This window comes from Lutra lutra, chromosome 12, assembly GCF_902655055.1.
Source record: "Lutra lutra chromosome 12, mLutLut1.2, whole genome shotgun sequence".
Classification (NCBI taxonomy): Eukaryota; Metazoa; Chordata; class Mammalia; order Carnivora; family Mustelidae; genus Lutra; species Lutra lutra.
Genome location: NC_062289.1, coordinates 52,941,707 through 52,959,952, shown reverse-complemented (window position 1 = coordinate 52,959,952; position 18,246 = coordinate 52,941,707). Strand labels below are relative to the sequence as shown.

Below are 18,246 nucleotides of genomic sequence, written 5' to 3'. Positions count from 1 at the left end.
TTGTGAGTTTTTTTTTTAATTGCTGCCTTCAACATTCTCTCATTACCTTTTGCCATTTTATTTATAATATGTCTTGGATTTCTTTGGTTTCATTTTATTAGGGACTCTCTATGCTTTTTGCATCTGATATGTGTTTCCTTTCCCAAGTTAGGGAAGTTTTCAGCCATTATTTCTTCCAATTTTCTGGCCCTTTCCTTCTCTCTTTTCCTTCTGGTACCCATAAAATGTGAATGTTAGTATGCTTGTTGTTCCAGAAGTCCCTTAAAACTGTCCTCATTAAAAAAATTTTTTTTCATTGTTTTCAATATTCTCTCTTCCAGATTGCTGATTCATTCTTCTCTATCGTATAATCCACTTTTGGTTCTTTCTAATGTATTTTTCGTTTCAGTTATTGTATTCCTCAGCTCTGATTCTTTTTTATGTTTTCTTTCTCTGTATAGAAGTTTTCACTGTGTTCTTCCATTCACCTCCTGTGTTTGAGGACTATCTTTTTGATCATTACTTTCAACTTTTTATCAGGTAAATTACTTATCTCCTTTTCTTTAGGTTTTCCTTTTTTTCCCGTGTTTTTTCCTTGTTGTCTTGTTTGGAATATATTTCTGTCACCTCATTTTGTTTGACTTTCTGTGTGTGTTTCTGAGAATTAGCTATAAGAGCTAACTCTCATGGTATTGAAGGAGTGGCCTTATGTTGGACTGCCTGCTGTGTAGACTGTATGCCTGATGGCTTTGGCAGGCTGGCTGGATCTGGAGTGGGCGTGGCTTGGAGGTTCTGGTGGGGCATGTTGTGCTGTGGCCACCTCTGTGGAATTGCTGGAGTGGAAGTGGGCATAGGCTGGATATGTTCCAGGATGGGCTGTGCTGTAGAAATAAGCTAGTTGGGTCCTGGAGGGTGCTGCCCTTGGCAGGATGGCTGGAGCTGGGGCTGATGTATTTGGGGACTGGGGTTGTACTACATGGGGGCTGTATTTGAGGGATGGCTGGAGCTGGAGTGGGCCAGGTGTCTGGAGTGTGCTGGGGTGGCCCTACCAGGTTGGTAAAGTACCCGGACCCTGTTCATGTTTACACTATGGAGGTAGATGCAGAACGTAAAAATGGTGCTTGCTGGTTCCTCTGTGAGAGTTGCATTGGTTCTGTACCTATTTGTTGGAGGCTCTAGTGTTAGTAAATGGATTTCCTTCATTTATAATCTATTTGCCCTTTAAACTGCTGTGTCTGAGGGCAGATGAGTCTGTGCATTGGCCCCTCATCAATATCCTTCTCTACTGTAGGTCACCTAATGAAGAGTGGGGTTCCTTTTGTGTCCACACTTCTACATTTCCCTATTGTTTATTGTCCTTTATTGTTTGTTGTGTAGAAGCTGTGCAGTCAGCCCTCTCTTCTTCTTCTGGAGGAATGTCTCTATATAGGTATATATTTAGTTTGTGGGAGGAGATGAATTCAGAGTCTTCCTGTGTCACCATCTTGGACCCTCTTAGCAAATTTTAATGTTTTCAGTCTGTTCTGTATTTTAGTTACAGTAGTGAGTGATCTCTCTTTTCTTTTATTATTAGATTATAAACATTAGATTGGGTGCTCTTTGAGAGAAGAGTGCTAATATAGTTTTTTTTTAAAAGATTTATTTATTTATTTGAGAGAGAGAGAGAGAGAGACAACATGAATGGAAGAGGCAGAGGGAGAGGGAGAGAGAATCCCAACCAGACTCCACTCTGAGTGTGAAGTCTCACTCAGGGCTTGATCTCATGACCCTGAGATCATGACTTGAGCTGAATCAAGAGTCCAGTGCTTAACCAACTGCACCACCCAGGCTTCCCAGGGAGGTTTTTGAAAACTAGATAACATTAACCATTTTAGCCACTTTATAGTGTACAGTTTAGTGGTTTAATTCATTCACAATGTTGTGCAATTACTACCTTATCTAATTCCAGAATATTTCTATCAACCCCCAAAGAATCCCTGTTCCTTCTAGTTTGCCTCTTTGCCTATACTCTGACAACCATTAATCTTCTCTTTGTCTCCATAAGCCTACCTTTTGGGACATTACGTATAAATGGAATCATATAACATGTGGCCTTTGTGTCTGGCTTACTTCATTAGATATTTGTTTTCATAGTTCATCCATGTTTTAGCATATATTAGTACTTCATTCCTTTTCATGGCTGCATAATATTCCATTGGATGGATTTATCTCTCTCTATATATGCACACACATACGTACATGCACATACACATATGTACATACATACCACATTTTATTTATCCATTCGTCAGTTGGTGATGTTTGCATGGTTTCCAGCTTTTGGCTATAGTACTGCCATAAGCATTTGTGTACAGCTTTTCTTTTCTTTTCTTTTCTCTCCTTTCCTTTCCTTTTCTTTTCTCTTTTTTCTTTTCTTTAAGATTTATGTGTTTTAGAGAGAGAGAGAGTGCATGCATGAGCAGTAGGGGCAGGAGAGGGAGAGTGAATAACAAGCAGATTGCAGGCTGAATGTGGAGCTTACAAGGGCTTAATCTCACAGCCTTGAGATCAGACCTGAGTTGAAACCAAGAGTTGGATACTTAACCAACCATGCCACCCAGGAGCCCCTATAAAATCTTTTCTGTGAACAATGTGTGTTAAAGAATTTGGTGCTGCCCAAACAAAGTTTGACTGTTCTCTTAGGTTCTGGGAGGGAATCTATACCTGATAGGATTATTTTTGCTTAGTGTGCTTGGGTTGGGCGAAGGTAGTTGGGAGACTGGCTGTATAAATAATCTTAGGATAGGGATTGGTGCACCAGAAAGGCCAACCATGTCATTTAGGGTAGGCTTTGGTCCCAGTGGTATTAGTTAACCTGGAGACTGAGTTCAGCCACCTGGGCTATTAGTCACTTTATTTTGCCTGTGTAATGCATCTTCAGTTAAAACTCTGGAAACTGAAGCTGGGGTGAATTTCCCTGGTTAGCAGTACTCTGTGTGTATTATCACACATAGATGCCGGGAAGGTAATGTGTTCTGATTCCATGAGAGAGGACTGTTGGAGGCTCTGTGTTTGTAAGCCCCCTAGACTCTGCTCTGAGTTTCTTCTTTTGGCTGATTTTAATCTGTATTAAACCATAATAACCTTTACGTGATAAATTGTAATTAGTCATCTCTTGTTATAAGCTGTAATCATGATTATAATAGCTTTCAGTAAAGTTCTATGAGTCTTTTTGACAAATTATTGAACCTGAGTGGTTTTGGAAACTGCCCAAACTTCCAGTTGGTTGTAGGAGAAAGGGCAAAATTAAGGCCTGTTCCGAATTAAGGCCTGTTCCTTCAGACTTTGTAGTTGCCTAATTCCAGATGACATGTTTTCATTTATTTTGGGTATATACCTAGGAATAGAGTTGCTGCATCACATGGCAGCTCTACCTTTAACTCTTGAAGAACTACTGAACCGTTTTCATGATGGATGTGTCATCTTACATTCCTACTGGAAACATAAGAAGGTTCCAGTTTCTCTACATCTCAGTGACACTTATTTTTTGTTTTGTGTTTATTTTTGATTATAGCCATCCTGATGAGTATGGAGTGATATCTTGTGGTTTTGATTTGCATTTCTCTAATGACTAATAATATTGAGCATCTTTTCATGTTCTTATTGGCCATCTGTATATATTCTTTGGAGAATTGACTCTTCAGATCCTTTGCACATTTTAAAATTAAGTTGTTTGTCTTTTTGTTGATTTCTAAGAGTTCTTTATGTATTCTGGATATTAGGCCCTTACCTTATATGGTTGGCAAGTATTTTCTCCTATTTTCTCTTCTTGCCTTTTCACTTTCTTTCTAATGTTTTCAAAGCACAAAGCTTTACATTTTGTTGAAGTCCAGCTTAACCTATTTTTCTTTTTGTTGCTGTGCATTTGGTATTTTATTTAAGAAACCATTGCCTCAGGGTCACAATGATGGACACCTGTGTTTTCTAAGAGTTTTAGCTCTCATGTTTAAGTCTTTGATCCATTTGAGTTTAATTTTGTGTGTGAGGTGGAATCACAATTTTATCCTTTTGCATTTAGAAAGCCAGTTGTCTCAGCATCATATGTTGAAAAGACTGTTACCAATTACTTCTCATTATTAGAGTTAAGTGTTAAATTCAAAAGAATCAAAGAGCCCAATTTTTTTTTTTTTAAAGATTTTATTTGTTATTTATTTGACAGAGATCACAAGTAGAGAGACAGGCAGGCGGAGAGAGAGAGAGAGAGAGAGGGAAGCAGGCTCCCTGTAGAGCAGAGAGCCTGACGCGGGACTCGATCCCAGGACCCTGAGATCATGACCCGAGCCGAAGGCAGTGGCCTAACCCACTGAGCCACCCAGGCGCCCAAAAGAGCCCAATTTTGTAATATTCTTTGGTAATGTGTTCCAGTTTTCTCAAAGAATTATTTTTAAAAATACTAAAAGTTTCATTTGCCTTTTATCTTAATGAAAATTGATAGTTTTTTTATATGTTATTCTTGAATATTCTTTAGAAATTTTAAAAAAGTAAACTATGATCAGAATTAGCAATATCTTTGGAGGCAGCTTTTATAATTCTGGAAAATAGACTCATTCCTTTTATAATATTTTATGATACTTTTACATAGTACATTTTGAAATTTTTTTGTTTTTTTTCAGTTTGTAAGTGTATCTTCATGATCTTTTTTGTAATGATTTATTGTATTTCTTTCCTTCAACTTTTGAGTTTAAAAATTCCAAACTTTGAAAAAAGTTGAAAAAATAGTACATGAATATCAAATTGCCTTTCCTCTAGATTCACCAGTTTTTAATATTCTACCACAATTGTGTGTATTTTCTCTTTTCCATCTCTCTGCTTGATATTGTAGACATCATGCTTCACTTATAAATTATTTCATGTATATCTCCTAAAAACAAGGATATTCTTTTACATAACTATGATGCCATTATTACTCCTAATAAAATTAATATTGCCATTAATAATATTATCAAATATACACGATATATATATATATATATATATATATATATATTTTTTTTTTTTTTTTTTTTTTCACGTCTTCTCAAAGTGTTTTTTTATGGCTCTATTTTCCTTTTCAGTGTTCAGATTTAGGCTCCAGTCAGGGATCACACATTACATTTAGTCTTTCTTTTTCTTTTCTTCCTTCAATGGAGAATAGTCTCTTGGCCATTTTTTACTTTTCAGGATGTTGACTCTTTTTTAAGATCCCATGTCCCTTTTTTGTATATTTCCTACCATTTGGATTTGTCTGATTGTTTCTTCATGATTAGATTCAGGTTAAACAATACTATCTTGGTGATAAAGATGCATATTTTATAGTTTGCTCAGTGATTTCCAGGAGATTGAACAACAAAAAAGGAATATTTCATTCCTTCTTCTTTATGCCACATCAACCCAATTAAATAAAATCGAGGGAATCAAAGAATCTGCAGTTATTGGGAACATCAAACTTCAAAATCTTGACCTGATGTTTTTCATACTTTGGCAAACTTAGTTTTTTTAAGTTATCACTTTGATTATAAGACATGCTAGTCTACTAGAAGAGCACCAGTCTGGATGGTAGGAAATGGGTGCATAAGATATGAATTGTTTTACTCATTTGTTTATTTAAGAAATGCTGTTGATCATTTCCTCACATCATACAGTTGCTATGTGTGTGAGAACTGGATTCCAGTTTTTATTGCATTTGGCCATTAGGATGTCATTTACTTTTTACAGAGTAGGTAGAGTAGTAGAAACCTCATTATAGTCATTTGAAGAATAAAATAAAGTAGTGAAAGTAGTAACACTAAATGGATACCAGTCCTTAGCTTAGTTGTAGAATTGAGGGAATTTCTCTTTTCTTTTTTCTTCCCCTCTCCACCTTCCCTTTTCTTTTTCTTTCTTCCTTTAAAACCTAGGCTGATGGTGAGGAACTGCTAGAGAGGTTGAGACACAAAAGGAGAGGAATAACTAGCATCGTAAGATACTGGAAGATGGGAATGAGAGAACACAGGTGGAAGGATAAGCTTTAGATAGGCAAAGCCATACCATTTGATTTAAGAGGAAACGTATCCAAATGGGTAAGTTAAGGTGTGTAAGGGGAGAGGGTTAGGTACTTGAAGGAGTCAGGTGGCCTTTATTTTTAGCGATATATGAGTTAATTTCATCTGCCACGAGTGAGTTTAGGTAAGAAATTTGAAAAGGGATGAGGGTTTGTAGTTGACCAAGGATAAGTAAAAGAATTAATGAGTCATTTTGATAGCCCGAGAATGGGTTTAATTGACCCAGTTCTTCACTTCTGCATTTTTCTCTACCTGATTTTCCCCATATAAAGAAGTTGAATTGAATTGTGTAGAAGTGGGGTTGGACTGAAGATTAGAGGTTTGGGGGCGCCTGGGTGGCTCAGTGGGTTAAGCCGCTGCCTTCGGCTCAGGTCATGATCTCAGAGTCCTGGGATCGAGCCCCGCATCGGGCTCTCTGCTCAGCAGGGAGCCTGCTTCCTCCTCTCTCTCTGCCTGCCTCTCTGCCTGCTTGTGATCTCTCTGTCAAATAAATAAATAAAATCTTAAAAAAAAAAGATTAGAGGTTTGAAGGAGTTTGGGGGTGAAAGGTAAAGGGGGGATGGGAATTTAGGATGCTAACGAGAGGGCAGTGAAATGATTGGTAGTCTTTGGAGAAGAGGAGCATGTGTGCAGGAAGAAATGATTGACTCAGTAAAGTAGAGGGATGGGGCATGGTTTGCTTCGATAAGGTCAAAGAATAGATAAGGACTAAAAGGTTATAGCCAGAGATAAATCGATGTTTAGTTTCAGAGTTGGAATAAGTGTGAGTGGTGATGAGGTCCAGGTTAGAGTCCCTGGAATGGATTAGTGGGACGAATGCAGTTGTATTTGTTTAGGGGAAGAATAGTTGAGGTACGCATATCATATTGATTGTGCCTTGAAATTGCCCAGGGTAATGACAAGGTTTGTGTTGGTAAGGTAGAAGGATCTTAGAGCTTAAGGCTTCATTGATTATGGAAAGTGAGGAAGAAATAGGTTCAATGAAGGACATTATATTCTAGCACAGCCAGATAGCATACCTCTCAAAGAGAAGTGGATTTTATGCAAATGTGGAGGAGTTTTAGCCTAGAAGCAGCTAACAGAGGAGCTAGGAGAATATGGACTCTCCTCTCTCTGTTGTGTATGTAGGGTGTTAGAGAAATCCTTTAGGTTGGATTTTATAGAGCAAGTAGTTCCAGCAAGAGAAATGAAACTTTATACTATTAATGACTGGGTGGGAGTGCAAGACTATAGAATTTTTTAAAAATGAGAGCATGAGGGTTTCTTTTCTTTCTAAGAGATTTTATTTATTTGAGAGAGTGAGAGAATGAGGACAGAGCATAAGCAAGGGGTGTGGCAGAGGGAGAGGAAGCAGGCTCTCCGCTGAGCAGGGAGTTCCAAGACCTGAGCAGAAGGCAGACAGGTAACTGACTGACCCACCCAGGCACCCTGAAGGCATGAGGATTTCAAAGACCCCAGTGGAATTGGTTGGAATAATAAAGAAGCAGGATGATAAATTGAGGGTTGAAAATATAGTAGAATATTGAGATAGCAGTTTGAAGACTCACCGTGATGGGGGTCCCTTTGTAAAATACAGATTATGGAAACCAAACAGTGGTATTTGCTTCATTTTGAATGGGGGAAAGGATATTAGTGAAATTACTGAAATGTAATACATTTAAAAATGATAAAGATAGCTAGCCTGACAATTTTATACTATTAAAAATGAAAAGTGGTTAATTCTGACTTGCTTGTAATAATGTGTCCACTGGGTGTCGCTGTGGCTTCATGTTTAGTTATACAAATAACTAGGTATAGGGGCTTTGTGTCTGTGGAGTCAATATTACATGGGTCTTCTGTCTGCTTATTTTTCCTTTTTGCAGTGAATTTTGCTGATATCACTTTCTGTTTATTTTTAGGTACAGCTATTTATCACCACTGCAGATAAAGCAGATACCTATTCCTAAACTGGCGGCTCCAAACTGTCTTGTTATTACCTGGGTGACCAATAGACAGAAGCATCTACGTTTTGTAAAGGAAGAACTTTATCCTTCTTGGTCTGTTGAGATAGTTGCTGAGTGGCACTGGGTAAAAGTAAGTTGAAAAAGTAACTTATTTGTTCATATAGTGTGACATATAAGTCACATAAATGTAGCATCTAATTTTTAACACTTAACATGTCACTGCTCTATTCCTTCAAAACAATCTATTTAAAACTTTTACCATACTACGTTTTTTCTTTTTGATGCTAAAACTTATATCTTCTTATTATCAAAGGCTCTTTACTTTTTGTTCTCTTTTTGTAGTAGAGTCTCAAACTGCTGGCCTTAGGAAATATTTGATTCAGGGAGCGATAACTGGATGACATTCTAAAAAGCTCTGATGTCTGTAGTTTAAAAAACAACAACAAAAAACTTTGGAGAATCTGTCAGTAAACATTGAAATAGTGTTGTCCTTCATCTTCTTGCTCTTTACGCATCCACAATTTTGAAAAGTCACCCTTTTTGAGTTCTTTCCTGTGTTTTTTTTTTTTTTTCTTTTTTCTTATGTTGCTGGGCATGGGAGGGAGAATAGCTAACCCAGCACAGAAGAGGTGGAAAGAACCAAGAACCTTACGTACTTTAAATTTTAACTTAAGTCCTCAGTGTCTTATGTGCCGCTAGGCCTCCTTTTGAAAGAAGTAACTCAACTCTTGGATTGGTTGAATGATCTTTAGTATCTCTGTTTACTATAAGAACCAAAAAATACAGAAAAATAAGGCATCAGTTCAGAGTCCATTAGACATCCGTTTCAAGATGCATTGTCTACTTGATGAATTTTGCAAAAGCCTTCCTACGTTTTAAAAAGATAAGCCAACTTGTTATCGATTGAATGTTTAGTATTTATATAGCTGATATATTCATTTTAGACAGGAGAATTCTGTTTTTATGTACTTTGTATGTATTTTGTGGTCTACCAGAATATCTTCTAAAAGGTGTGTACATTGTTTATTTGCACCTATTTTAATGGACTTAGCAAACAAACATTAACTGTTGTATCTTTGCTTTTATTTATTTATATATTTTTTAAAGATTTTATTTATTTATTTGACAGAGAGAGATCACAAGCAGGCAGAGAGGCAGGCAGAGAGAGAGGAGGAAGCAGGCTCCCCGCTGAGCAGAGAGCCCGATGCGGGGCTCGATCCCAGGACCCTGAGATCATGACCTGAGCCGAAGGCAGCGGCTCAACCCACTGAGCCACCCAGGCGCCCCGTATCTTTGCTTTTAATAGCATACTTTGGGCTTAGCTTTGGTTGATTTGGTATATAGGACACTGATGGCAATATAAAACTCCATTCTACCCTGTACATTATGACAGTTCTTTTATTGTCAGAGATGGGGGCCAAAGTCAGGAAAAGGGTACCTTCTGAAATCCAGTAAATGTTAATACATAAAATCTAAGAGTATTCTACTCATTTGTAGTACTAATCAGTATAAGAGATGATGTGATAAGCCCAGAGTTTAAAACAAAAATATAGTATATTATATGAAATGCTGTTAGGTAACTATTTGTACTGGCATAACAAAAGGGGTAATTTGCATTGAATATAAAATATATCAAAAGAATAAGAATTTGCCTATATTTATACAGCACTGTGTGGAAGAGATACTGTCTCTCCTGCGCCCTAGAGGTGATAATAGGACTTTAATGATTTGGCTTTTTAGTTTTCTTGATATTGAGTTAAAGGTTCAACAAATATTCTGTTGGTGAAAATATGTATTTCAGTGGTTAGTTAATAAATTGGTATTGCTGTTATCAATTATGTTTTCAGTTTGATTAGCTTTAAGTGAATCTTTGAGAGTATGATCACTCCAGGGTGAAATGACAAAGTTGAACTTCTGGATTTATAATGCCAAGGGCTTAGACTAAGTATTGTCTATCTTACCAGTCCCTGAGCTTTTTTTAATTACTAATTCTAGCTCTGACAGTTTTTAATGATAGTGTATTTTACAAAGTGTAATAAGATATACTTTATTATAATCCACTTAGTCACATAGCCAGTAATAAATAAGTATTGTTTGAATGAATAAATGAATTAATGATAACATGGTTTCAGGAGTACATTTTTAATGAAAAGTAGATTTTTATGTGTAAGATGATAAAGTGGTATTTAAAATATTTTAGTCCCTTATAGCTGCTTTGTGAAGTGATGCTCACTAGCCATATGTGGCTCTTTAGCACTTGAAATGTGGCTTGTCAAAATTGAATTGATATTAAGTGTAAGATACACATTGGCTTTCAAACACTTAGTATGAAAGAAAAAAATGTAATATACCTCAATAACTTTTTGAATTTATTACATTTTGAAATAGTATTTTGGTTATGTGAGACTAAGCTAAATATATAATTATAATTACTTCCTTATTCTTCTTGGTTTTTAAAATGTTTAATATTAGTAGAAAATTTAAATTACACATGTGGCTTGCATTTGTGGCTTACATTACAATTTTTTTGGATAGCACTAGCCTAAAGGTTTAATTTCTTTTTCTTTGGTAGAAACTGTATAGTGATAGGAAAAAAGCCAAACCCTTTCCTGGATATTTACAGATGTATGGTTTTATTTTGTTTTGTATTTTTGTCTCTTTCCTATCAGATCACCAATTCAGGAGAGTTTGTGTTCCCATTAGATTCTCCACACAAAAAGCCTTATGAAGGTCTTATACTGGGGAGAGTTCGCGAAAAAACTGCTGTACCATTAAGGTAGGAAAGGTGATTTTTCAAAATTGTATAAATGTATGCATTTGTATATTTTATAATATTAATAGTACAGTATAGATCATTAACTTTCCTTAATTTTTACATTTTTGAAAATCTGGAAATGGCTCAGACCAGAAAAGTGTGAATGATATGGCACATGAAATTTTATATTATCTTTTGTTTTATCTAGTGTGTAACTGTCATTATATTGAAGAAAAGGAAATTTTCAGTAATGACTCAGTACTTAAATTGCTGATTTCCATTATTGCTTCTATTCTTGAGTTTATTTTTAAATTCAGATTCTGGAAAAGAATCAAGGCAACTATGGCTTATGTATGAAAAATTGTCCTTAAAATATAATTTATTTTGTTGTTTTGTTTTAATTAGGAATGAAGATGTAAAAGTACTTCCCATTCCAGATCACAAGTTAATTGTCAGTGTGCCCTGTACTCTTCATTCCCATAAGCCACCTCTTGCTGGTATGTTTTTATAAAATAGAATTTTTATGACATCTGCAAATTGAAAAAAGAATTGAATTTATTATTTGAGTGGTGTAGAGATTTGGAAACTAAATGGATGTTTTATTTTCATTAATATTCTAAAATTCATTTGTGAATAGTACTTTTATTTTTTTTGTTACAAAATAGTACTTTTTGTTTGTACAAAATAGTACTTTTTATTTATTTTGTTACAAAAGCTTTATTGTTTTCATTTGGTCCATGACTTGGGAGATGGCTCTATGATGATTAAAGGGCTGGCTAATGGCTGCGGGGAGAGGCACAGGCAGAAGCTCTAATATCAGGGGGATGTGGAGGTGCCCCTCAAAGGCTGCTGGGCTCTGGAAGCTTCTAGTTGTGCTTGAGGGTGAGCCTTTTGAAGAGATACTTGACTGGCCCAGCCCAGCCTTGGGCCAGCTACCAGTCAACCTGTGGAGGTTAGTCAGGTGGTCACCCAAGTTTTTGATGAGTTTTGCCTCCTCATCTGGAAGTGGCTCTCCAGGAAGTCCCACAGATGGGGATTTGTGTGGGTAGAACCCAGAGCATGCATATCTAGAAGGGCCTGGTTCAGGTTCTTCTTCAGGGCCATGCAGCTTCCATGGCATTCATGGCTTTGCCTCACTCATCTTGGGAGGGCTTCTTCATGTTTTGAAAAAAGGTGTGGCTGTTGCACTAGTTTTGCATCTTCCAAGAGATGCCTGACCAGCTTGAGGTAGAAGTGCCTAGGCCTTCTGGAGTCAAATTGTTACAATCCAAATAGAAGCCCTGAGAGGTGAAGGAAGTCTGCAAATTCAGGTTGACCAGACAGTTAACAGGGGCCTCCACCTTGGGAGGATAATTCTGAGGAATCTAGGAGCTCATCATTGGTCAGCAATAAGGAGCTAACCACAAGAAATGAGGTGGGCTGGTCCTGGAAGTCGTTGCTGGAAAGGAGATTGGAAGGTGGTTGGAGAGTAGTCGGAGACTGGAAGAAGGGGGTCTCTGGGTCTGTTCCATCCAAAGACTGTTGAACAAGATTGTTGAACAGTTGAAACAAGAGGTAGGTTTGTGGGATTGCCAGCTGCGCTGTGCAGATTAGTTTCATTTCACTTTTGCTTTTCCTTTTATACCAATTTTTTAGGTTCCCCTTATTATATTGGTTGTTACTCCCTCACTGTCCTTGATAGACTGAAGACTGATGGGGCATCTAAGGACTGTAGTTCTACTAGGGGCTTTATTTCACTCTATCCCTTGCTTATTCTGAGACCAGGAGCTCAGAATAACAGTCAGAGAGAGATAGTTAGAATCTCATTGATACTTGGTAGAGATTCAGTTTTATGTTGAGGTAGTGTTGCTTTTCTGAACGATTGGAAAGGTAATTGCTGCAGCCTAGAATTCTTACTAGCCTTAGTGCTTTAACATAATGTTCATTATTCAGTGAAACTAAGCAGCAAGGAATAATGGAAAGTTTTGGCTTTGGAGATTGACTAACATAGGTTTGAATCCTGGCTCTGCTACTTTATGAGTTACTCTAACAATTTTTTACCTCAAAGTCCTCATTTAAAGAGAGACTAATGGTATTTGATTTTTTTAGAGTTGTTTAATCTTTTAGAGTTAAGATTGCTTATAATATATTTGAAATTGTATAGTATATAGTGGAAGCTCCGTAAATGCTAAATTTTTCAAGTACGAGTTTAAAGAAATAGGAATGTAGGGGCACCTGGGTGGCTCAGTGGCTTAAGTGTTTGACTCTTGATTTTGGCTCAGATCATGATCCTCAGGGTCATGAGATCAAGCCCCCATCTCAGGCTTCTCATTAACATGGAGCATGCTTCAGATTCTCTCTCTCCCTTTCTCTGTGCCTTCCCCACCCCCAAATAGGAATGTAAATGATATACTCAATTTGTGATTGTTTCCTATTCAAAAAATTTTTTGAGGAATATCTTTTTTATTAATTTGGTGATTCCTGCTTAAAAAACCCCCAAATTTAAAGCTGCCACTCAGGAAAACTACAGGGTCCCCAGCCTATCTATTATTTTGTAGAATATGGGATAGTTCATGAGCTAGAATACATGGGAAAGTGAATACAGATTCCCAAGGTAATTTTTATTGATTGCGCTTAGGATTTCTGTTATCTTAAATAGCTTATGTGGAAGAGTTTGTAGTGTAACTTCGTTTGAGAAATATTCAGATGTGTACCTGATGATCCATTCTTTGACTTAGAGGCATGCTGAGTGAATAATCATCTTTAAGCTTTGTACTGTCATAGACTGTTCATTGCATTAAATATTAGTGACTTAAATGAGAAGTGAGATTGCACTGTTCTTTGAGAAAAAAATCATGTTTGGTACATTATTCAATGTACCAAAACAGTATTCAGTGGAGGGAATCTAATTTGCATTCTTCTCATTTGAATTTTCTTTATCATTCAGTGAGTATCAAAGCATAATTTAGTATTTGTCTTAGGCTTATTTTTTTACTTTTAAACATCTAAAAGCTAAGACCCAACCTTTTATTCTCAAATTACAGTTAAACTGTTTATAAATTATTTTTAAATAGGATAAAATTATGTTTAAAGATTAATATAAGAAACAGGGTTTTAAAATAGTAGGTAAAAATTAGTCTTTTATTAATTCTAAAAAAATTAGTCTTAACATCCCGTATCTATGAAGTGCAGTTCTGCAATATGCCCAGTAGAGGGCAGCACAAACACCTTTTTTTAAAGGATTGAGACCCTTTATTTATTTTTTTAATTAATTTATTTTTTTTAAAGATTTTTACTTATTTGACAGACAGATCACAAGTAGGCAGAGAGGCAGGCAGTGAGAGAGAGGAGGGGGAGGCAGGCTCCCTGCTGAGCAGAGAGCCCAATGTGAGGCTCAATCCCAGGACCCTGGGATCATGACCTGAGCCGAAGGCAGAGGCTTTAACCACTGAGCCACCCAGGCGCCCCGGATTGAGACCCTTTAAAAAGAAGAGTCAGATTTTTTGGATGGGGGAAAAATCCACATTACTTGACATATAATCCTTATGTTTTGATTAGGTGGTGGTAGACAGGAAGTATTTATAATCCTATATTTTTGAATTTATGTTACTGTGTAGCAAGTACATGTATTTTTAGGTATAGAGCTATAGAAATTAAAGCCATCAGAAAATAATTTCTGCATTGTATTTTATTCTGAAATCATAACTCTAGGATTTGGGATAGTATATGTTCTATATGTAATGCTTAGAACTTTTACATGTAAATGTTCTTAAGCTGTTTTATGCAAATTGATAAAATGAGATGTTCTCTCTTGCTCCTAGAAGCACCAAGATTTTTAAAAAAAATTTGATTTATTGCTGCATTTACTCTGTTTTTAAATTTTGAAGTTTCCTGCCACAGATTAAAAGATAAACCATCAATAACTATGCTTTGTAATCTAACATTATAAATGTATATAAAGTTTAAAGATTTAAAAGTATTTGGATCAAAATTGTTTTTCTTATATTTTACTTTAGAGGAATTTCCACTCCTTTTACTACTTTACTCACTAACAGTTTCTATCTGAAGAGTGAAACAGTTTGATGAGATTCTGTGCACTGTTTTGAGCCCCTTCTCCCCTAGCCCTGCCCTTTGTTTCCAGAGCAAAAGGGGAATGACTGGCTCTGTGTGCATTATTTCCTCCTCTTTGATTAGAAGTGTGTTTTGCTAATGTCAGATGTTATATAATTATCTAAGTATATGTGTATGTCATATTCATACTTTATACATTTGAATTTACTTTTTAAAAATTGAGGTATAATTGACATATACCATTGTTTTAGTTTCAGGTGTACAACATAATGATTTGATGGTATATATAGAGAGAAATGATCACCAATCACAATATGTATAGGTAACATTTATTACCACACATAGCTACAAATTTTTTTCTTTGTGATTAGAACTTTTAAGATCTTGAGTTTACTTTTAAACTGATATTTAAAATTAGTAAGAGTAAGACATTTCCATTCATTTGCTTTTATTTCTTTTGTTTTGTTTTGAAATGTAGTTAACATTTTAAAAATATTACTCCTTTACTATTTTTCTCAAACAGAAAGGAAAAAAAAACCATGCAGGAATGAGTTACATGTAGAAAGTAGGAGGTAGTAAATGGGTTTCAGTTTTATGTACTATAGTTGTCAATTCCCAAGTGCCTGGCCATCTTTTTCTACTAGATTGTGTACTCTTTTTTTTTTTAAATTTTATTTATTTATTTGACAGACAGAGATCACAAGTAGTCGGAGAGGCAGGCAGAGAGAGAGGAGGAAGCAGGCTCCCCGCTGAGCAGAGAGCCGGATATGGGGCTTGACTCCAGGACTCTGAGATCATGACCCGAGCCGAGCCGAAGGCAGAGGCTTAATCCACTGAGCCACACAGGTGCCCATAGATTGTGTACTCTTAGGAAACATGGGTATCTGTTTCCTTTGTTAAGTTCCATAGCACTGATTATAGTGGCTGTTCAGAATAGTAAACATTTTTGACTGGCTGACTCCTGCCCATTTAGACTCCAGATTATGGTTCCAGAATAGAGTTGCTAATGTATTATACCAAAACACTGAACAAACAGGCAAACACACAAAACCTTGCTTCAGTATAACCTTAGACCACAGTAAAAGTGAATTGAGGTTGGTAAGGCATTGAATTCATGGAGAAAAAATGGAGAAGTGATATAAGTTTATTGTCCTCTAAGGCTCTGGGGAAATCTTTCTCTTTCAGGTTTAATAATTTTTAATTATACATTTATGAAAGGACTAGAACTCTCACGTTAGCATCTCCTAAAAGCTATTGAAGCCCAAATTTGACTGCACTTGGATTATAGACAATGAATGCTTTAAATTCTTTGATTTTTGATAACAGGACCAATATTTTTATAAACAGTTATTTTTCTGTGAGAGTGATTGGAGAACATTATGAACATAAAATTTTATACACTTTTTATTTTAAACTTTATCTATGTCAAGTACTCCTAAGAAATACTTACTGTTCCTAAAGGGAATTTGATAAATTTCTTCTAAGCTCAATCTTGTATGGTAATTAAGAACTACATTTAAAAAATGCTCTTCTAGGACTCTTCATCCCTAAATTGTTATTTTCATGCCCACTTAATGTAATGGTTAATGTAGCTAACCAGCAACAATCAAAGTTAAATTGATTTAAATATTTGCAATCCAAATGAACATGTGCTTTAAAAAAAAGCTTCTATGGTATTTTCTTTCTGTTACTGTGTATCATAGCATTTAATCAACATATGTTTGAGGTACCTTTTTCCTAATAAAATATAATTTTTAGTAGTTATTAATACATTGCATAAGGACTACTTACTTGTGGAAATATATGGTGAAATTTTAGGTAATAAAGAATCTATAATTTGGGAATGATGGAATGTGCTACCAAGTTATAGCTATGAAAGTGTTTTATTTGTTAGTTATATGTGTTCACTATTTTTATCAGTATCCAGTTCTTCATTTACTGCTCTTTCACTAATATATTGCCAGCATAGCATTATATTTTATCTCAGTTTTTTAAAGTGGGTTATTTTTGTGTTGTTCCTATATACTTCTTTTTCACACACAGATTACATTTATTAAAAAATAAGGTTAGTATTCAGCAGATATATCAGCAGTATTGGAAAACTGAAAAGTTACCTGTGAGGGTGTTGAAATTCTTTTTTCTCATCCACAAGTGAAAACTGATAAATCAGGACTCCTGAAATTTCTGATACTGTGTTTCTAATCTCAGGAGTGCTTATTTCAAATGATTTCTAACTATAAATAACAAAGCCCATGATGAAATCCTTAAAATTAATTAGCTGTCTCCCCACATTTTTTTAAAGGAAATCTTCTTGTTTTTCTGCTTTAAAATGCTAAAAGGAAATTGATTCCTTTCTTAATAATAATTTTTGTGTTTTTTCTCTTTTTTGGACAGAGGTTCTAAAAGACTATGTCAAGCCAGATGGGGAATATTTGGAATTGTTTGCTCGAAATTTACAGCCAGGTTGGACTAGTTGGGGCAATGAAGTTCTCAAATTTCAACACATGGATTATTTTGTTGCTCTGCAGTCTAGAAGCTGACTATGATCTTAAAGTTGTGATTTTCTTCAGTTTTCCTTACCCCTTTTTCCCTCATTCTAATGGATATTTCACTTTTTTACCAACCAGTATGCTTAGAAATGTAAATAGGACTTGGTTTCTGTGCAGAAGACCAGAAGTGACTAGTCTTTATGTAGTTTTGAGATGAATTTACTTCAGTCGCACCAGTATTCCCCATTATTCCAGGTTCACTGCAAATAAAGAGGTAAGCAGTTAGAAAAATGACAAGACTTTGTTATCGAAAAAGTTCGGAAAGCATGCACTGTGGACCAGAGGTCATAATTCTGTCTATAGATGTGTTTTATTTGGCTCATATGGTGTCGTAAAAGAAATTTGAACCATCATTCCGAAAAATCGGGAAATTTCACATAAAGTGTAGATTTTTGCTTTACTTTAAACATCAGAAGCTTTGGCTGCACTGCAGTCTATTCTTTCTGGGCATCAGTCAGTAGGACCCAGTGGTTGCAGCTCACTTGGGAAGGGACATGGGCTCTGCAGTGTACCACAGTAACACTTGCTCCGTGCCACTCGCTTGTGTTGTCTACTTGTCCTCTGTGCAACCCAACTTTCTGACTTCTGGTATACTGTTACATTCTGGAAAAATATTGAGAGACCTACCAAGTCCCTCATCATTGTACTGAGCTTATCCTTTATGGAGGGTTTTAAATTGCATTCAAGATCACTCTTTTTTTTTTTTTTTAAAGATTTTATTTATTTATTTGACAGACAGAGATCACAAGTAGGCAGAGAGGCAGGCAGAGAGAGAGGAAGGGAAGCAGGCTCCCTGCTGAGCAGAGAGCCCGATGCGGGACTCGATCCCAGGACCCTGAGATCATGACCTGAGCCGAAGGCAGCGGCTTAACCCACTGAGCCACCCAGGCGCCCCTCAAGATCACTCTTCA

General features: G+C 36.1%; 1 protein-coding gene and 1 pseudogene across 7 annotated transcripts in view; one reads left to right on the top strand and one right to left on the bottom strand.

The window, feature by feature from the left end:
• The window catches only part of METTL4 (methyltransferase 4, N6-adenosine), a 42,786-nt gene extending 24,765 nt beyond the window's left edge, over positions 1-18,021 (top strand). For all 7 annotated transcript variants that reach the window (XM_047698222.1, XM_047698217.1, XM_047698224.1 and 4 more), the window contains 4 exons: positions 7,937-8,111; positions 10,651-10,757; positions 11,142-11,233; positions 17,181-18,021. In XM_047698222.1, coding sequence (XP_047554178.1) covers positions 7,937-8,111; positions 10,651-10,757; positions 11,142-11,233; positions 17,181-17,326 — 520 coding nt within the window. In that variant the 3' untranslated portion in view covers positions 17,327-18,021. The remainder of the gene's footprint in view (positions 1-7,936; positions 8,112-10,650; positions 10,758-11,141; positions 11,234-17,180) is intronic.
• On the bottom strand, positions 11,603-12,139 carry LOC125082503 (ferritin light chain-like; annotated as a pseudogene).
• Positions 18,022-18,246: the final 225 nt, after the last annotated feature.